Source organism: Mastigoproctus giganteus, chromosome 2, assembly GCF_048544385.1.
Source record: "Mastigoproctus giganteus isolate SK-2022 chromosome 2, ASM4854438v1, whole genome shotgun sequence".
In the NCBI taxonomy this organism is placed as follows: Eukaryota; Metazoa; Arthropoda; class Arachnida; order Uropygi; family Thelyphonidae; genus Mastigoproctus; species Mastigoproctus giganteus.
Window position 1 is genome coordinate 2,667,678 of NC_143576.1, and position 22,771 is coordinate 2,690,448.

Sequence of the window (22,771 nt, forward strand, 5' to 3'; positions counted from 1 at the left end):
TAACTAATAAGAAATAAAAAGAAACTGCAGTGCCTTCTGTACCTCATTTTCTCATTATTTATTTTTTATATACATTCGAAAGTAGAAAAAGAAATAGGCAAAATGTTACCCTTTTTTATTCAAATGGTCTTTGAATCTGGTAGGCAGACTCTCTCTGAAGTAAGTTGGTAAAACAAGGTAAATTTGGGGGAGAGAGAAACTGTTCTCAAGTAACGTCTGTTAGAGGCATTCTAATTAAAGTAATATTGCACAGGACACTTAACACATCATCTGGTGTAATTGCTTAGTGGGACCTCTTTGAAACATTTGAAGAGTAGATATACACCAAATTGAAAGAGTAAGGACTTATGGCTGTTAGGAGAATATCCATGTGTAAGGTTTGGTTTGGTTTTGGTTTGGTTTTTTTTTTTAGGAGCATTAGCAACTAAGGCCATATTGCTCCGGGATATGCGGTGGTCATTCCCTGACCTTCCCGCATCCTCCGTATTTGGTGGTGACGGGCTCGAACCCCGGTCTAATCAAGAAGCGTGTGCTACGCACTGTTGCTCCTTCCCACCTGGCCACGGAGACGCCCCATGTGTAAGGAGGAAGAAATTAATCCAACTAGAATTCTTATCTTTATATTTAATTCCAGATTAAATATAAGGATAATCCCAGATTAACATACCAACTGGGCAGTACTACAATCAAGGCAGTTAAAAATGAAAATGACCTACGGTAATTGTGCAGTCAGATACAAAGTTCTCTAAGAAGTGCAGACAGGCTGCTAGGACAGCTCATGGAGTTTTGTCTGTGATATTCGAGAACTTTGCTAGCAAGACAAAGGAGTGATTATCCCCTTGTATAAGTCAATGGTTAAGCCACATCTGGAGTACTACATACAGGTGTGGAGACCTCATTTTAGGAAGGGTCCAGATCTGCTTGGAAGGGTGCAGAGAAAGGCACCAATACTGATGACGGGAAGGAAAGGGTCATCTTACCAAGACAGGTTTCAATACTGAAAATTTCTGCGTATTGAAACTAGGCACCTGTGCAGTCATCTGATCTAGTTTTGTATGGCGTTGAATGGATTGAGAAAGCTAACTGTTGATGACATTCTTCCTTCTCAGACTACACATATGAGGGGGCATAAATTCAAATTGAGGAAGAATGTTTTTAGCTGCGAGATGGCTTGCTTTTAGCCAGTGGATGTTTGACTGTTGTAACAAACTTCCATTTGGTGTTGTGGAGGTGGACAGCATGAATAAATTCAATGACTAGCAACTAGCCAAATTATTGGAGGAAGTGTAAAAGTTATGTAGGAGATTTTTTTTTTTTTAATGATGACAGCTTACCTTGGATGCCCTCGTGAATTAAGCGAACATCGTGTTAACAAAATGACACCATTTCGCCCACTTCAGTGGTTCATTGTGTACAAACATGTTACAATGCACAAACTTTTCATTTAGTAAATATTTCCATAGTTTGAAGATTTTAGCATTAGTATTAGCATTAGTAGAGGCATATGATGCATCAAAGCAAGCTTATGCAGCATCAGCTAAAAAAAAAAAAAAAAAACACTTCCACTTCACCCCTCCGTTCGTTCAAAATACCTGTCCAGCTGAGCCTTAAATTTATTTAGGCTATCAACTTCCACAAGGGATGGAAGTCTGTTCCACCAACCAACTACCCGCTGGCTAAAGGCAAATTTCCGCACATCTATCCTACATCTGTCTTTCCACAATTTGAATTTATGCCCTCTCAGGTGATTATTCTGAGCAAGAGGAAGAATCCCATCGGCATTGATCATGCTCAAACCATTCAAGGCTTTATACACCTCAATTGGACCACCTCGCCGGTGCCTAGTCCTCAGCAGACACTGTAATTTGCAGAACTTAAGCCTTTCTTCGTAAGAGCAACCCTTTTTCCATTCATTAATCTTGTTGCCCTTCTCTTTACTCGTTCCAGCAGCTCTACATCCTTCTTGAAATTAGGCCTCCAGACCTGTATACAGTACTCAAGGTGTGGCCTGACCATTGCCTTATACAAGAGAATAATCACCTCCTTATACCTTCTAAAAAAATTCCTGTATATCATTGACAACACACCATGAGCTACTCTTGCAGCCCGTCTGCACTGCTCAGGGAACTTCATATCTGCATGCACAATTACCGCCAGGTCCATTTCATTCTCTACCACTGTCAGTGTAGTACCACAGAGTTGATACGTTGCTCTGGGGTTGCTGTTTCCCGTATATAGTACTTTACATTTATCAATGTTAAACTTCATTTGCCACCTCTCAGCCCATCTGCCCAACCTTTCCAGATCCTTTTCAGAAGCATACTGTCAGTAGTGTGCTTAACAACCTTACCAACCTTTGTATCGTCTGCAAACTTGGACATTAAGCTTGATATATACCATCATGAATATTATTTATAAATACAGAAAACAATAATGGACCTAACACTGAACCCTGAGGGACTCCACTAATAACATTAGTCCACAGTGAGCAGTGTCCATTGATTACCACTCTCTGTCTTCTCCCCCTCAACCACCGCTTTATCCATAGCAGCAATTTGCCTCCAATGCCACACTGCTCCAATTTGTGCAGCAGTCTTCGATGTGCAACAGTATCAAAAGCCTTCCTAAGATCCAAGTATATAATATCAAAGTTATTCCCTGCATCCTGTTCTTTTGTGACTGCATCATAGTATCCAATCAAATTGTTCAGGCAAGACTTCCCCTTAACAAAACCATGCTGTGTCCAAGCTTTAACTGAAGTCTTGTCTAGATGATCCAGCAGTGCTTCTTTAACCAGTGCCTCCATTAAATTTCCTGGAACAGCAGTTAAACTCACAGGTCTATAATTACTTGGGTCAGCCTTTGATCCTCCTTTGTGAATTGGGGTCACATTTGCACAACTCCAGTCTATGGGTACCTCCCTTGAGTCCAAGGAAGCTCTCATAATTATGGTTAAGGGTTTGCTTACTTCATTTGCTGCCTCCTTTAATATAAAGGGATAGATCCCATCCACCAAAGGTGCCTTGTTCTTGTGTTTATCTTCAACAATTTCATCTCCACTTTACTCTCAGTTATTACAAGATTATCTAGCTTACTGCCAGAGTTGAATACACCTCTGGCATTCCCCTCACTGAATAACTCCTCATGTGTGAATGTCGATGCAAAATATTCATTTAGTTTGTTAGCTACCTGAAAAGGATCATCAACAGTAGAACCATCGATATCAAGTGGACCAATGTGATTCATCCCCTTCGTTTTAGAGTTTACATAAGTAAAGAACTCTTTGCTGTTTTTCTTTGCATTCCTTGCCAAAGATTTCTCATAATCTGCCTTTGTCTGCCTAACCTCCTTTGCAACTTGGTTACAGATCAACTTATATCTATCATAGGCTTCTGTTTCACGTGTTAATTTTTATGTATCCCATGCATTTTTCTTCTCTGCCATATGTCTCATTAGATCATCTTACATCCATTTAGGCCTAAATCTTGAACAATATTTCTTAGTTGGTATGTAAAGCCTAGTAGCTTCCAAGATAAGTTCTTTGAATGCTTCCCATTTTGAATTTGCTGTTGTAACATCATCAGTTGATCCCACTGTATAGAATTTAAATACTGTCTCAGACCATCGTAGTTGCCTTTACGAAAGCAATAACCCTTCCCTTTACCCCTGATGGCAGTTACCTCTTTGATTAATACCACTTCAGCACACTGTGATCACTGGCACCTAGTGGTTCCTTTATCTGCAGAATCTTAATGCATGAAGAATCACTACTGATAATCAAATCAAGAGTATTACTCCCTCTAGTTGCCTCCCGAACATGCTGATGTAGAAAACAATCATCCAATAAATCCACAAAAGCCTTGCTAGTGACCAACCAACCCACAAATTCCAGTCAATATCTGGGAAATTAAAATCCCCCATTATAAGACTCTGATTTACTTGCCCACTCTATTTCCCTGTACAGTTTCTTATTATACTCATCAGAGTCATTAGGCCTATAACACACTCCTACTCTCAATTTTGATCTCTCAATGCTTATGTCACACCAAACTGACTCGACACTGGACTGTCCAACGATGTCAACTGGCTTCACTTCCTTGGATTTTTTATGTTTCTTAACTAATAACATAACCCCTCCTCCATTCCTATCCTGTCTATCCTTTTTGTACCCCCAAAATTCCAGTTCTGCATTCCTTATATCTGTGGGACACCACATCTCTGATATCCCAACAATATCCGACTTTGATGCTTTGAGCAATACCTCAAAATTCATCAAATTTATTTACCAAACTCTTAGCATTGGTGTACACGCAAGTATACATGCACCTGTTCCTATTCTTAGCTACCCTAACACAACCCATGTGTTTACTTGTACTGTAATGACTCCCAACAGTCTCTGAAATATCCTGCATCTTGTTTTCCAGGTTTTTGCTCATTCCAATAGAAGCAGTGAAGAATCACTTTCACCTCTGCCAGTGGCTACTGTTAATCTATTAGTCCTTGTATACCCCCAAGCTAGCAGTTTTCCGACCTACCTAACACTGCCTCGATAGCATCAGCAAATATTCTTGCACCCTTTCTATTGAAGTGTATATCCTATCCCTGTAGAAGCAGTCTCTCCTGTAAACAAGTACAGACCAGGCTGAGAAAATTCTACCCCTTGAGCCTTGCCCAATCTTTCCAGGGCCGAATTGATTGACAAGACTCTCATCATATACTCCCTCCTATCGTGTCTGGGCAGAATTGCAGACACTTTCAAATTCAACTCTAATTCACGGCTTTTTTTCAAAGTGACCTGACTTGTTAAGTAATTCTGCCAGTCTCCTACTTTTAATATCATTGGTGCCAATGTGTACAACTATATCACCTTTTATGCCCTTAAAAGATGATATCTCGCTCTACAGCATCAACCTTTGCACCTGGCAAACATACCCTGGTCTTGTTCCACCTATTCTTTTAACAAAGCATGTTCCCCGTTTCCCTGACAATAGAGTCACCAACAAATACTAGTTCCTGTGGGACCAGCACATTCTGCCTTGGGGGTTGCCGATGTGTTGCATGATGACCAAGTGCAAACTCTGGCGTTGATGTGGGCAGCTTAGAGCTTGATGGGTCCCTCAATTTAGATCCTGCAAGGGCATCCACCTGTCCTTCAAGCTGTCATATAGGCCCATAACAACGCTGAGTTGTTGCCTGATTTCGTTACACTCCTTGCATCGCGCGCGCACACACACACACACACACACACACACACACACACACACACACACACACACACACACACACACACAAAGACATCCCCCATGGCAATATCATGTCCCGTACCCGACTGCTCCACAAACATCATACAAGCAGTGCATTTTAAAAGGCTGTGATTCAGAGGGCAACTGCCCCACCTCAGTTCTCCTCTGAGCCACAGCACTCCCATTAGCTTGAGCCTTTTGCTTTGCTGCTCTGGTCTGAGTCATGATTTCGATTTAATTTCAATAAAATTTCAATTTCAGTTGAAAATTATAACCGTAAACTTGTATCCCAACACAGTTATAACGCTATATATATATTTTTCAGTATCAAGTAGTTTCTACGAGTACCGTTTATATAACTTCCATATCAAGTTATGTATTATTTAATTATGTTACGTTCGTAATCTAAGTCGTTATATGTATTTAGTTAAAAGTACAATTTAATTGACAACGAAGTTTAACAGAAAATTAACAGATTTTACTGATTAATTGACAATATTATATTATATACTATACTACACTATACTAATGCTATCTAGTTTGGGATATAATGTTGTATCGTATAACAATGGTGGCAAGTTACAAATGGTAAATCTATGGACACTTCAGTATTAATTAAATTCCAAATCTCGCTGTCTCAATTCAGAATAAACTAACGATCCTGACTAGGTGTATAAGCTACTTATAGTAAATAATTTGATGTAACAATTGGTCAATAAAGCGGCTAAATATGGCTATAAAACTTCTCGTTCAGCGGAGCTGCAACTTTTGAGTCAATTGTTTTTCTCAGCCTAGTCCTCTCTTTTCTGATCTGTGTTCTGCTGGTGAATGAATTCCATGAATTCAACTAAAAATTTGAGCAAATAATCTTTATGCTGAGGGTAAAAGCAACTGCTCTATATATTTCAATATTAATATATAGTTTTTACATATTTGATATTAGTAACTGGATTATCTGAAACTATGCAAAATAAAATGATTTATTTAATTTCAATTTAATTTTAAAGAAAGTTATAGTGAATATCAAACTTACTTTTTCAATACCTAGCTCTTTCACTGCATTTCCTATGATTTCTTCTATAGCTTCTGGATATTGATTTAATTCCATTGCAAATAATTTTCCAAGAGTGAATCTTTTTGGATGAATATCAAAATGCTTACCAGTTTTCTCCATTAATTCTTCCCAGTGTCTAAAAGCAATTAAATTATGAGTGTGGATGTGTGTATATAGTGTTCTATTCTAATTCATTTGTATATGTGCATATACCTGAAGTATATGTATGTGTGTTTACATTCATTAACTAAACAAATTAAAGAGCATATGGAAGGCAATCTTATTGAAAGGCAATTAAATATTTATTTATTTACAAGCTTCTCACCCACTGGGCATGCAGATTATAGATAGTGGTGAGAACACTGAGAACTACACAGAATCAATACAAAACAGTCACTAGTGTTAAAATATATAAAAAATTCAGTTTAACAAAACAGAGTAAAGAGCAGTGTCTTATATTTATATTAATCACAATATTGATATATTTATTATATCAATATTGTGATTATTCAATACTCGAAAGAAACAGAACAGAGGACTTCCAAGTAAGTGTTGAGTATGAGGGACAGGCAGTGAGAAATTAGTTTTATCATGAGAATTCAAGCAAGGTATAATGAAAGATATTTGTTCAAGAAGTGATGGAGAATCGATAATAGAGTTTATGATATTGTAAACAAAAATACACTCATGGAGTTACCATCTGGAGTGAAGAGGAATGATTCTGAAGTGACAACAAAGAGCTCCATAGTTTCAATGGTGAAAGGCGAAGCAATTTTGAAAGCATAAGAATTTAATGAATTTAATTTGAATTCTCTCAAGTGTGCGAGAAAGGTATTCTTGTTGTGGGGACCAAATAATACAACAATAATGAAAAATGTGTTCAGTCCTTCATGTATATAGTTGAAATATAAGTCAGAAGGCAAAATAATGTTAGCTGTATAGTTAGAAATGATAAATGGGCATAAGCCTGCATTAAGAGATTCATAATTTGAGAAAGGGCCTTTGGTTTTGGGTTGCACACTATGAAATGTATTGTTAGTATCGAAAACACAGAAAACTCATGTTTATTATAAAATAAATTAAGATAAACTAAGATAGAAAATCAAAAACAACCAGGAGCTTTCAGGCCAAGGTGCCCCTTATTCAGCTGGACGACGGTACAAATAAGTTATATATAGAATAACAATATAAGACTAGGTGTAATCATGCATTAGACAAAGAAAAGTAAGGAGCATACATGAGGTGGATATAAACTTTATATGAAATAACACAATAAATAAGTCACTAGGCAGAATCAGACGTCTGGTGCTAAGAATGTAAGGCAAGTACGTGAAATGTATACCAGCATTCGTTATAGTGTAAAACAGCTGCCTCCACAAATGGGTGCATGTGTATGCCCCTATTACAGTTGAAGACACTATTATATTTGGCTATGTGTAGGTGCCTCAAGCCACGAGCATTGGCAGTAGTTATGTGAGTGGTTAATGATCTCAACATCACGTTGGGGGATCGAGATCGTGTTGTTCACACCAATAGTGCTTGGCAACAGTGGAGTGTTCAGAGTCAGTGCACCGGAGGGCCCTTTCGTGTTCCGAGACTCGATCATTCAGCCTTCTACGGTTTCGCCTACATAACAACTACCACGATCAGGGCATGTTATTTGGTAAACAGAACCGCTATGTAAGATGGAGGGGATTGGTGGTTACACTCTAGAAATAACTGAATGTAATTTCATAGAGATTCATAATCATAGAGATGGAGAAACAGAAAACTAAAATTATATCTATTACTCATTAACACGTTGACCGCTAAGGCTTATTTGGGTAAACTGGTCTGCGACGGCAATTTGAGTTAGGCATGTTAAATTATTGAAAACCCAAATTATAATATATATACATCACCAAAACTCACTGCTATGAGTCAGTGCTATGCATAAATCCATTGCACTGACACAGACTTTGTCGGTGTATGTTGTATTTAGTACATTGTACTAAATTTTGTACATTTTTTTTTTTTTTTTTTACATTAAAAAAAAAGAACCTAAAACATGGATAAGAAGAGAGAACTACCCAAAGAAGAGCTTGAGCTCTGTGCTAATACGAGTGACTTGGAATTTGAAGAGTTTTTTGACGAGTTGTACACTTATGGTTCATAGATCGATCAGATCCATTGCTCTTGTATTATTCAGCGATAAGAAAACCATCAGAGGGCCGAAAAATATTGCATCACATATAATAGAAATATATATGCATAACACATACATTCTTTTCCGTCAAGTTACGGTTTCCCTCAATTTCGGACATTTTATGGTGGAACCATAACTTGACGGAAAAGTTACATTGAATCTTTGATTGGAGAAAAAATTCTAAACTTTCCAAAGAAGATTAGGTCTGAACGTAAAATTCATTATTTAGAATTTCAAAAAAAAACTGAAAAACTATTTAGAACTGAAAAAAAAAACCATGCCCGACTAAGCCGTATCGAGTGTGTATAAGAAATAATAAATGCAGGACATGCTATTATTATCCAGTATGCCAAGAGAAACTAGCTCTTTGTGTGAATAAAATATTTTCTTTTTTTATGAATAAATTCATTTTTTTGTGATCCCGTAGTTGATTTTTCATTCTTATCACAGAAGCCCACTATCCATCAGTTGCACGTATTTGCTATGAATATACTAGAAGCTGCACCTGAAAGGCAAGTCATACCAGTCCGAGTTAACTTGTATTTTTTTTTTTTTTTTTTTATGAAAACCCCAAACACGAAAGGTATCAAAACCTATAGTACTTAGTACCGTGCATGGGTTAAAGGAGAAGTATGGGGGGAGGGGGATGCCGGAAACTTTGCTCTAGAGACTAAACATGGGTTTCACCACTTCAAGCCTCCAATAAGCAAAGTGGTGGTATTTCACCGGTTGATGAAAGTCATCTACCACCTACATGGCCCGCGAATACATTTCAATTATGTATTTCTTTTAAATGAGGTGCTTATACTCACTCTCATTTTGTTTTTAAAATGAGACATCCTGGGCCAGATCGTCAAACAAGAATTAACTCGTAGTCGGCAGTAAATGTGTTAAGCTACTTATTTTCTACTATCTACGAAGTACTTCCATAAATCTTTGACAAAGGATGAAAAGAAAAACAGCAAAGAGTTCTTTACCTATGTAAACTCTAGAAAGAAGGGGATGAATCAGATTGGTCCACTGGATATAGATGGTTCGATTGTTCTTGTTCTTGTTATTTGGTTTTTAGTAGCATTAGCAACTGAGCCCATATTGTTCCGGGGATATGCGGTGGCCATTTCCTGACCTTTCCGTATCCTCCATATTTGGTGGCTCAAGGGCTTGAACCTGGTCTAATCAAGAAGCATGTTCTTCGATGGTTCAATTGTTGATGATCCTGCTCAGGTGGCTAACAAACTAAATGAGTATTTTGCATCTACATTCACACATGAGGAGTTATTCAGGGAGGGGAATGCCAGAGGTGAACTAAAGTCTGGCAGTGAGTTAGATGATTTTGTAATAAGTGACAAGAAAGTTGTAGAGAAATTGATTGTTGAAGATAAACATAAGAATGGCACCTGGGGTGGATGGGATCTATCCAGTTATATTAAAGGAGGCAACAAAGGAAATAAGCAAACCCTTAGCCACAATTATGAGCGCTTCCTTGGACTCAGGGGAGCTACCCATGGACTGGAGATGTGCAAATGTGACCCCAATTCACAAAGGAGGATCAAAGGGCGACAAGTAATTATAGACCTGTTAGTTTAACTTCTGTTCTAAAGAAATTAATGGAGGCATTGGATAAAGAAGCACTGCAGGATCATCTAGACAAGACTTCAGTTATAACTCGGACATAACATGGGTTTTTAAGGGGAACTCGTCTGACCAATTGGATTGGATACTATGATGTGGTCACAAAGCAACTGAATGCAGGGAATAACTTTGATATTATATATTTGGATCTTAGAAAGGCCTTTGATACTGTTGCACATGGAAGACTGCTGCACAAATTGGAGCAGTGTGGCATTGGAGGCAAATTGCTGTTATGGATAAAGGAATGGTTGAGTGGGAGAATACAGAGAGTGGAAATCAATGGACACTGCTCTTCTTGGACTAATGTTATTAGTGGAGTCCCTCAGGGTTCAGTGTTGGGTCCATTGTTGTTTTTTATAAGTATTTATAAATGATATTATGATGGTATATCAGGCTTAATGCATAAGTTTACAGATGATACAAAGGTTGGCAGGGTTGTTAATGACACTAATGACAGTATGCGGCTGCAACAGGATCTAGAAAAGTTGAGCAGATGGGCTGAGAGGTGGCAAATGAAGTTTAACATTGACAAATGTAAAGTACTACACATGGGAAGCAGTAACCCCAGAGTAACTTATCAACTGTGTGGTACTACACTGACAGTGGTAGAGAATGAAAAGGACCTGGGGATAATTGTGCAGGCAGATATGAAGTTTTATAAGCAGTGCAGAAGGTCTGCAAGAGCAGCTCATGGTGTCTTCTTAATGATATACAGGAATTTTTCTCGCAGAGATAAGGAGGTGATTATCCCCTTGTATAAGGTGATGGTCAGGCCACACCTTGAGTACAGGTTTCGAGGCCTCATTTTAAGAAGGATGTAGAGCTGTCGGAAAGAGTACAGAGAAGGGTACAAGATTAGTGAATGGGATACACTTACAAAGAAAGGCTTAAGTTTTGCAGATTACAGTGTTTGGAGACTAGGCTCCTGCGAGGTGATAGAGTCTTGAATGGTGTGAGCATTCATTTAAGGCAGTACTGTGTAAAGTCTATTCTTATCCTACAATATGTTCTAATCATTCTGCTCCTTTCATTTCAAAATCTTGTTTCCTAAATTTCCTATGCAAATCTAACCAGACACCATCACAGAATTTTTAGTATGAACTCCCTGGAACTGGTTGGGAACCGCTGTTCTAGTAGAATCCCTTAGCTATTTGACTAATGGCTTCAGAACAGCCACAAGCAGAAGTAAAATTGATTCTTTGCGCTGCTTCAATAAGCAGTGCAAGAATCAACGATCATACAATGTCCCAAATGTTCAGCTAATTGGAACATGTGGGGTGGAATTACAAGGTCTATTTGAGGTTCACATGGAACAAGCAAATATATGGGCAGTTTTAGAGGTTATTAAGAACAAAAACAAGCATATATATCCCTACATATACACTAATGCTAGTATAGTAAATAAATTTGACGAGTTTGAAGTACTGACATTTGAAGTATAACTATAATGTCACCAAATGTAGACATCAGAAACATGGTGAAGCTCAGACATAGCGAACACCAAATCAGACATAAGTGCTGGGAAAAATAAATGAGAGTAAGAATATTTTATAGGCCAAATGACTGTGATGAGTATAATAATAACTATACACAAGCAAATAGAGTGGGTCAGTAAATCAGAACGTCATACAATGGAGAAATGGCCATATACTATTTCCATACGAGTCATGAGTTTATTGGCTGTATAGCAATAAACTAATGATTTAGTTGATAATCACCACTCATCCAAAATTTCATTTCTTTGTTTCCAATGTAAAGAGTGTACCAATCTCAAATTAACAAAGTTTACTATGTTAATTAAGTATTAACACAGTTTACTACATTAATTAAGTATTAACACAGTTTCCAATGTTTGTTAGTAAACAAAAAAGGTTAAATTTTGCAAAAATCTTAATCATTTTTAGAGCTCTAAATTTTGCATCTTCACTGGCTGTAACCTCGTACTGTATCCATTAGTTGTCCTAACCAGGAATTCAAATTCACTCATTTTATTGATGATTGTATTGGTATTACTATACAATCTATTCTATATACGGTGAGACCCCAACATCTGATGGTAATTCGTTTCACTTTTTTTTTTTTTTTTTGGTTTTTTTTTTAGGAGCATTAGCAACTAAGGCCATATTGCTCCGGTATATGCGGTGGTCATTCCCTGACCTTTCCGCATCCTCCGTATTTGGTGGTGACGGGCTCGAACCCCGGTCTAATTAAGAAGTGTGTGCTATGCACTGCTGCTCCTTAACACCTGGCTACGGAGACGCCTAATTCGTTTCACAAAACCCATTGTATATTGAAAATATTATAAGTTGAAACCAATAATACATTGATATCCTGTAATTTGTGTCCCAACAACACATAAAACAGGTATTTCTTACATGTTAAAAATTAGCATTTTATAAAGATTATTTATTAAATAGTAATAAAACATCATAAAATAAAAAAACAAACAATAACTTAGCATTTACTTTAGACTTGAAGTGAAGAGCTGATGAAATCAATGGTGGCATAGTGGTGATGGGACTCTATATCAAGCATCAGGTGCCTTTTCAGTCCTTTGTTGCTACTGGCAAGGAACTGGCCAAAGTGGACTGTTTTTAATGACTTTTTTGTAGTTTTCAGAAGTAAGAAATGACTTCGTCCTCCATTTTGCTTGCCATGCGTTCAGTTTTTTTTTAAAGTCGGCGTGATTTTTTAACACTTCTCTTAAATGCTCCCAACAAGCAATGAGTCTTCAGCTGACACTTTTTGGGTGTCTTTTTCTTCTCTTCTTCTTCTTCTCCAGTATCACTCTCCATAATTTACTCCAACCCTTGTAGCTCCTCTGTTGTTAGCTCACACCTATGAGAATCAATAAGGTCCTCGATATCCTCTTCTTCAACTTCCACACCCACTGATTTATCAAGAGTAACAATATCATTTGTCAAATCACCATCATCTTCAAATAGATCAACATTATTAGCATTAGTAGAGGCATACGATGCAAGAAAGCAAGCTTATGCAGCATCAGCCAAAAAAAAAAAAAAAAAAAAAAAAAAAAACCATCCCATTTCAACCCTCCATTCATTCCAAATGCCTGTCTAGATCAGCCTAAAATTTATTTAGGATACCAACTTCCAAAACAAAAGATGGAAATCGGTTCCACCAATTAACTCACTGCTGGATTAAGAACCTGAGGGGTTCTTAATTAAGAACCCCTCAGGTTCTTAATCTGCACAAGGGGAAGAATCCCATCAACATTCAGCTTTCTCATCCCATTCAAGGCCTTATACACCTCAATGAGATCACTTCGCAGGTGCCTACTCTCCAGGCACTGCAATTTGCAGAACTTAGGACTTTCTTGTTAAGAATACCCCTTTGTTCTCCTCACCAGTCTTGTTGCCCTTACTGTACTTGTTCTAGCAACGCTACACCTTTCGAAAAATTACACCTCCAGACCTATACACAGAACTCTAGGTGTGGACTGACCATTGTCTTGTATAACAGGATAATCACTCCCTGTCTATTCTATCAAAATTCCTATATATCACTGACAAGATTCCATGGCCTGTCCCAGCAGGCCGTCTGCACTACTCAGCAAACTTCATACTTCACTGCACAATTACCACAGGTCTTTTTCACTTTCCACTTCACTGAGCGTAGTACCACGAAGTTGGTACATTTCTCTTAGGTTACTGCTGCCCATATGCAGTAATTTGCATTTTAGCATTAGCATTAGTAGAGGCATATGATGAAAGAAAGCAAGTTTAAGCAGCATCAGCCAAATAAAAAAAAAATAATAAAAAAAAAAACCGGCTCCCAATTCACCCCTCCGTTCATTCCAAATACATGTCCAGCTCAGCCTTAAATTTATTTAGGCTATCAACTTCCACAACAAAGGATGGAAGTCTGTTTCACCAACCAACTACCCGCTGGCTAAAAGCAACCTTCCACAGCACAAGACACAATGGAATCCTCCATGGCAAGGTGCTCTGGTCCCACAGGAGGCAGCTGTTGTCAGTGACTCTACTATCAGGAAAACAAAATATATGTTGTAAAAAAAAAGATAGATGGGATAGGACCAAGGTATGTCTGCCAAAAGCTGATTGATATTGCTGTACACATTGGTACTAATGACATTAAGAGTAGAAGACCTGAGGAACTGCTTAACAAGTACAGGGGCAATGCTGAGAAAAAGTCATGAGTTAGGAATTAATTGTAAAGTGTCTACAATTCTGTCCAGAAACAATAGGAGAGAGTATGTGATGAGAACTTTTTCAATCAACTCAGCCCTGAAGAGTCTGTGCAAGGCTCATAGGAAGACGTTTTCTAAGTGTGATCTGTTCTTGCTAACAAGAGACCATTGTTTTTATAGGGATGGGATACATTAAATTAAAGGGAGTGCCAGAAGATGCTATCAAGGCAGTGTTAAGTCGGTTGGAAAACTGCTCATTTTGGAGCCTAATAGATTAATAATAGTAACCACAGGCAGTGCAAGTGATTCTTACAATTATTTCAATGGGACATGTCACAGATTGGAAAGCATGATGTCGAAGATAACAAGGCCTAAAGGAACAAACAAATACATGGGCTGTTTTAGGGTTACTAAAAGTAAAAATAGCTGCATATATACTTGTGTGTACACTTATGCTACTCACATTGCAAATAAATTTGATGAATCGCTGTTCAACTGATATGGTACTGGTTGAGTCATCAAATGCAGACACTGTGGGGGAGATATCAGAGAAATCTTCCTCACAATGTCATGCCCCTCACTGTGTCACACAGACATAACGGATGCATAATTTGAATATGGGGAGAACAACAAGTACAGAAAGAACATACAAGATGGAGGGGGGGGTTATGCTCTTTGTTAAGTGTTTTCTTACCCCATTAAGCTGTAATTTCTTTCCTGACATGCATGACAAGTTGGCCTTATTCTCGCATTAGCAATGTTCTACTTCAATTCATCGATTGAGTGAGGTTTACATAGAATTACAGGGAGTATAAATCCTATCTCAATCCATCTAGCTTATTACCTCTACTTTGGTGATATCTGAAGTAGAGGAAATATGCTAGACAATAGGCTAAATAACAGTGATGAACAAAATAAGAGTTTTTGTTTCATTTTTGTGATTTATATTTTCATAGTTTTAGCTGAATTGGGGTATTTAAATAGAGCATCCATGTTGCCTTACTGAGTAATTTTTATTTTAATTTTATTACTATTTTATGATATTCCTATACTTTCTATCATATTTAAATGCATATAAAACATTTCACAAGGTATGTTTAGGTTTTTCCTATTAAAGCTGTAATTTATGTACTTGAGGTATGCATCCTGAATAAAAAAAAAAAAAAAAAAAAAAATATATATATATATATATATATATATATATATATATTATGTTTAATAAAAATGTAAAGAACAGCATTGATAAGTATAGGCATAATATTTGAAAATATCCAAAAAAAAATTTTTATACCGTTCTCTTATAGCTTCATGCTTAAGATCCACATAAAGAGGAATTGCAGCTTTAAACTGCTTTAACCTTTCTTCTAATGTGCGACCAACAGCAAGGTTCCTCACATCCCTAGGCAAGAGCCTAATTTGACGCAAGAATCCTTCAACACCCTTAACCAATGCTTGTGGATCTAAATGAGCCCAGAGTTGACGAGACCACTCTTCTCTTGCAGCCTAAACAAATAATGAAAATATGCAAATAACAATTTCCACAGTTCTGAACTTCATATATCAAAATTTAAATGAAAACTGTTAATATATTAGGAGAGGTCAGAATTTGTAAAAAGCACATAAAATCTATCTAAGACCTGTATCAAGGTGTAACCCAACAATAATCACCTCTCTGCCCCTGTTGGAAAAATTCCTTTATACAGGATGTTTCAAAAGTGATGGGTCAATAATTTAAAGGTGAACTGTACAGACTACAATATGCAAAAAAAGCCTAGTAAACATGAGTCCTTAAGTGAATCGTTTTCGGGATATTGCACATTTCTAGTTGGGATCCACCACTGACAAGGTGAACTGTACAGAGTTGGGATTCACCACTGACAAGGTGAACTGTACAGAGTTGGGATTCACCACTGACAAGGTGAACTGTACAGAGTTGGGATTCACCACTGACTTGTTTGTTTAGGTTAGGTTATGCTCAATCTCTCCCTTTCCCCAATGCTCTGAGACATAGCAGGCATACTAGTACTTGTTTGTTTGTTGTTTGGAGCATTAGCAACTAAGGCCATATTGCTCCGGGATATGCGGTGGTCATTCCCTGACCTTTCCGCATTCTCCGTATTTGTGGTGGTGACGGGCTCGAACCCCGGTCTAATCAAGAAGCGTGTGCTATGCACTGCTGCTCCTTCCCACTAGTACTTGTCAAAGGATAGTCAACATGGAAAGAGGTTACAGCAACAAAGAGTATGCGGACATGCATTTCATGTATGGTAAAGCCAATGGCAGTGCACTCAAGCCTGCACGTTTGTACCAAGAAGCATTTCCCCACCGAAGGCAGCCCAACAGGAGCACATTCATCATGGTACATCAATGCCATAGAGAACATGGGCACTTTGCACATGGGGTACGAGCAGATAGGCCCAGAAGCATAGCACCTGATGTTGAGGAAAGGGTGTTAGAAAGAATAGAACAAAATCCAGGAATTTCGACAAGGAGGGTTGCTCTGCAAGAGCATGTATTGAGTCATAGCAGCATGTGGCGAATTTTGTATCACCAATTACTGTACCCCTACCATATCCAGCATATAAAAGGTCTCAGCAATACAGATTACCCTCCCAGAGTGCTCCCATAGTCGGTGGCGGATCTTAACAGAAAATGTGCATTATCTCCGAAACAGTTCAATTGCGGCCCGATGTTCACTGGGACTTTTTTGCTTATTTTAGTTTGTACTTTTCACCTTTAAATTATTGACCATCATTTTTGAAACACCCTGTATAACTGATATACAGGAATTCTGGTTAGTACAGATCATTGCCTAATGAACTGTCCTAACAGCCTATGTACACTGCTCAGAGAACTATGTTCATCAAAATGCACAATAATGCCCAGGTCTTTTTTTCTTTCTCTGCTACATTCAGTGTGGTACCAGCCAATTGGTATTGGCTTTGAAATTATCAAAGCTACATTACACTTCACCTGCCACTTTTTAGCTCATATGTCTAATTTTTTTAAGCTTGTTGCATGCCCTGATTCTTGTCATTAAACAACCTTTTGCTAGCCTTAATATCATCTTAGACTTAAATTGATATACCTTAATCAATTTTGTTAATAAATACTGAAAACAGTAAAGAACCCAGTAACAAACACTGAAGGACTCTACTAATAATATAAGTCCAAGAAGAGCAATGTCCATTAACACCCACACTCTGTCTTCTGCCACTCAACTATTCCTTTATCCATCACAATAACTTGACCCTAATGCCATGCTGTTCCAATTTGTACAGCAATCTCTCACGTGTAACAGTATGAAATGATTTATTGAAATCTACATGAATGATGTCAAAATTCTTTTTTTGCATTAGGTTTACTTGTTACTGCATCATAGTAGCTACTCAGATTAGTCAGACAAGATATCCCCTTTACAAATTCATGCTATGATTGTCTTATAAATCATTCTTTATTACTTCTTTAACCAATGACTTATTACTTTTCCTAGAACAGAAATCAACCTTACAAGTCTATAATTACAATCCCTTTATGAATAGTGGAGACACCCAAACTTCATGGATTGGACATGGATATTTCCAATCCACAGGGACCTCCTCTGAATTCAAAAATGCTCACATAATTATGGCTAAGGGTTTGCTTACTTCTTTTGCTGCTCCTTTTAATATAATTGGAAAGGTTCCATCAGCCCCAAGTACCTTATTTTCTTTTAACTTTAACAATTTATCTTCCACTTTCTTCTCAGTTATCATAAAATCATTTGGCTTCCAATTATAACTCGGTATGTTTCTGAAATCCCATCTCTGATATCTTCACACATGAACACAAATGAAAAATATTTATTCAGTTTGCCAGCAACCTGAATACGATCATCAATAGTACAGCCATTCATATACAATGGGTCCATATTGCGGTTCATCCTCTTCTTTCAGGTATTAACATAAACAATGAATTCTTTGCTACTTTTCTTCATATTCCTAGCCAAGGGACTCCTTGTAACCTGCCTTAGTCTGCCTAATGCCCCTCCCCCCAGTAACTTGACTGCAGATTAGTTCATACTTACTGTTGGTTTCTGTGTTCCCTGTAATTTATAATCACCCCATCAATATTTATTATCTGTCACTAGACTCAACAGTTCATTTAGGTCTAAAGCTTGAACAATATCTCTTAGTTGGTATAAAAAGCTTAACAGCTTATACAATTACTTCCCTGAATCCTTCACATTTAACATTTGAAGATGGTAACATTATGTATAATGTATTTAGGAAAGATAGGGAAGATAGAAGGGGTGGAGGAGTTATGCTTCTTATCAAAAGCAGCATGAGCACAAAAACAGGTTTTGCTGAGTATGAAATTACATCTGCCAGCATAGAATCTGTGTAGTGTGTTAGTCAGAAGCAAAGAAACAATGAGAGTGGGAGTAATCTACAGACCAGAAGATTGTGAAGAATATTATGAGAGGCCTTTACATACAAATGGAATGGGCAATCAAGTGTGAATGTCTTATTATGGGTGACTTTAATCTGCCCCAGATTGATTGGAATAAGTTGGAGGGAAACTCACGATGGGGAAAAAAAATTTTTTTTTTTTAAATAAACTAGATGATTATTTGTACCAGCATGTTAGAGAAAGTACTAGGGGTGATAATATTCTTGACCTCATCATTACTAACGATTCAGATAACATCCCAGGCTTAAAGTACATTGTCAGGAAGTGATCATGCAATCGTCAGCTGGAAGATGAAGAAAGACATTGCAATAGTTAAAAATAAAGGCACAGGTTTTAACTTCAGAAGAGGGTACTTTGACAGTTAAAGCAAAAATCACAGAAGCCATGAACTCATAGATACCTTTAAGAACATACTGCAGGAGGAGCATTACGAAATCTGTGAATTTGGCAGATTGCCGAGGGATGGCGAATGCATTTTAATTATGGAATACTTTTAAAACAAAAATCACAGAAGCCATGAACTCATAGATACCTTTAAGAAAATACTGCAGGAGGAGCATTACGAAATGGATGACTACAGAGCTGGTTGGTCAAACAGAGCAGAAAAAGGAAGATGACGCATGGGGCAGTTACAGAGTGATAAAAAGTACTGAAGCCTACAACAGATACAAGTTGATCTGTAATAGTACCACAAATAAGGTCAGGGAGGTCAAGGCTGCATATGAGAAAGCATTGGTTAAAAGAGAAAAGAATGGGGACAAGGAATTTTTCATGGATGTGTATACAAAGAAGAAATAAAGTTAATCAGATTGGATACTTGTGCACTGAGTGTGGGAAAGTCTTAGACAACCCAGCTGATGTTGCAATGAATTGTACAGGTACTTTGCATCTTTCTTTATTGACAAAAGACCCTCCATGCTGAGAAGAGGCTGTGCCAGTGAGGCTAGCCATATGAAATTAGTGATGTCATAATTACAGATGATTCTTTATTAGAAAAACTTTGAAGCATAAAGGCAAGTAAGGCTTCAAGAGTTGATAGCATATACCCAGTAATTTGAGGGAGGTCTCGAGGGAGTGTATTGAACCATTGGGGTTAATTATGAGGGCATCTTTGGACTCGGAATAGATTCCTTTGAATTGGATAAGTGCCAGTGTATCACCAATGTATCACCAATACATAAAAGGGGTTTTAAGAGTGAAGTTGGTAACTACAGACCAACTAATATGACTTTATTAGTAGGAAAAATCATAGAGGCAAAGAGTGTAATCCAGGGACATTTAGATAGATATGGCATCTGAAGGATAATCAACACGGCTTTGTTAAGGGTAAATCTTGCTTAAATAACTTAAGGCTATTTTGAAACATTTGACACATAGATTTAAGGAATAATTTCAACACACTTTATTTGGACTTTGGCAAAGCATTTGACTCAGTCCCTCATGAGACGTTACTGTATAAGCTTGAACAGGTTGGGATTACTGGTAAGATTCTAAGATGGATTGCTAGGTGGTTGCAGGGCAGAAGGCAGAGGGTTATAATTAATGGATATTCTTCAGAATGGTGTTGTGCAGGAGTGGGACTCCTCAAGGATCAGTTCTTGGACCACTGTTGTTTCTCATTTTCATAAACGACATTGAAAAAGGGACAGAAGGCATGATGTCAAAATTTCCAGATGACGTAAAGATTGGCAGAATCATTAATGATCAATGCCAAACAGCGCTCCTTCAGGATGACTTGAATAGATTTCAAATATGGTCAGAGAAGTGTCAGCTATGTTTTAATGCTCCTAAATGCAAGGTCTTATAATTGGAGAATAGCAACCCACAAAAAAATTATACACTTGGTAGGGTTGAATTAAAAACAGTGGAGGAAAAAAAGGGATCTGGGAAAAAAGATATTGAGCTTCTTGAAAGGGTCCAACAATGAGCAACTCAAATGGTGAGATCAGCAGAAGAACGGCCATACAAGGAAAGATTCCAAGTATAATTATGTGGGCTACATAACTTGGCAACCAAGCACCTCAGAGGTAACCTGACTGAGGTTTATAAGGCTCTGAGAGGGATTAGTAAAATGAATGAAGGTAGAATTGCAGAACTAGGGGTTATAAACTCAATTTACATGAGTTGAGTTTTAGATTAGTTTGTAGAAATTTTATTTTGCCAGTGAGTCATTGATTGAAGGAACAGGTTGCTCTTGCAGATAATATTTCATTACCATTTACAATAATAGAAGAAAGAACATCGCCGGGATGAACCTTGTAATCCAAATGGATCTTCATTTATATTATGCTGAACAAACCTTGCCCGGGCAAGTTTCTTCTGTTGGAAAAATGGTATTGAAATAACTCCTATTGGATTTATACAACTCACCAAGTCTGTTAATCTCATCTCTGGGCCTGTTAGCTCCCTTTGCTCTCTGAAAATTACAATGGGCAGATTTAAATCAGCAGCCATGAGCAGTAATACAGAAAGACAAATGATACTGAAACTGAGGAATAGCGATGGTGTATTTATAAATAGCAGAGAAGGCATAATTCAAATAGCAGAAGACTACTATGGAGAATTATACAAGGAGTGAGGGAATGTGCCAGCAGTGAGGAAGATGGATCACAAATTAGTAACACATATGACATACCCGATATCCTTCCTGATGAGGTAGAACATGTGTTGAAGAAAATGAAGAATCAGAAAACCCCAGGGGAAGATGAAGTTACTGTAGAATTGTTAAAATTGGGAAGAAGAGACATTGCACAAAAACTGGCAAGACACTTCACAAAATGGATTAAAAAAGGTGTGATGCCTAAGGAGTGGAATAATGCAATCATAGATTTGATGAATAAAAAAGGAGATAAATCAGAAATCAGAAATTATAGACCAATTAGCTTGTTATCTCACATCTACAAGTTGTTCACAAAGGTCATTACTGACAGGTTAGAAAGAATACTTGATGAGAATCAACCGAAAGAGCAAGCTGGCTTTAGGACAGGATTCTCAGCTATAGATCACCTTCACATAATATCACAAAAAAAAGCAAATGAATATAAAATACCATAAGCCTGACATTTGTTAATTATGAAAAGGCATTTGACTCCATACAGAATAACGCAATGTTTCAGGCAGTGGAAAGACAAGGCATAGATACCCCACATATTATAATTTTGAAGAAAATATATGAGAATGCTTCCTCCTTCATTAGACTAGACAAAGACAGTAGTAAATTAAAAATTGAGAAAGGAGTTCGAAAAGGAGACACAATATCTCCGAAGCTGTTTACTGCTGCCCTTGAGGAAGCTTTCAGAAGATTAGACTGGTCGCAGAAAAGAGTCAATGTGAATAGAGAGTACCTAAACCATTTACGTTTTGCAGATAACATTTCGGTCATAAGCCAAGATCCCAAAGAATTAGAGGAAAATCTTAATGAGTTATGCACAGTTAGTAAGGATTTTGGACTGAAGGTGAATATGGCTAAAACAAAAGTAATGATGAACAAGTATGCCACAGAAAGGGACATAATGATTGAAGGAGCAGTAACTGAAAAGGGGAGTCATATACTTATCTGGGACAAGTCATCAGCTGTAATAATGATAAATGGCTGGAAGTCAAGAGAAGAATAAATTTTGGATGGATAGCATTCAGGAAATATAGTCACATACTGAGGAGCAATATCCCAATTTGCCTGAAACATAAAAAAATGGACCAATGTATACTACCCACCATGACTTGTGGAAGTGAAACTTGGGCACTCACCAAAAGAATGGAAGAGAAGCTGAGAACTACACAGCGAAGAATGGAACGAATTATATTGGGAATCAGACTGTTAGATAAGAAGAGAAACACATGGATTAGGCAGCAAACTCAAGTAAAGGACATTCTTATCAAAACTAAAGAACTAAAATGGTCTTGGGCAGGACACGTAGCTCAAAGACATGATGACAGATGGACTAAGAGAATAACAGATTTGTACCCAAGAGGAGCTAGAAGAAAACCTGGCAGACAACGACAGAGATGAACAGATGAAATTCATGTGTTTGTGG

At 37.6% G+C, this 22,771-nt stretch overlaps 1 protein-coding gene across 1 annotated transcript in view; it reads right to left on the bottom strand.

The window, feature by feature from the left end:
* Dhc98D (Dynein heavy chain at 89D) overlaps nucleotides 1-22,771 on the bottom strand; it is a 971,787-nt gene that overhangs the window by 858,359 nt on the left and 90,657 nt on the right. The window contains exons 10-11 of the mRNA XM_090387912.1: nucleotides 15,577-15,788; nucleotides 6,277-6,433 (exon numbers count right to left, since the gene is read on the bottom strand). Coding sequence (XP_090244038.1) covers nucleotides 6,277-6,433; nucleotides 15,577-15,788 — 369 coding nt within the window. The remainder of the gene's footprint in view (nucleotides 1-6,276; nucleotides 6,434-15,576; nucleotides 15,789-22,771) is intronic.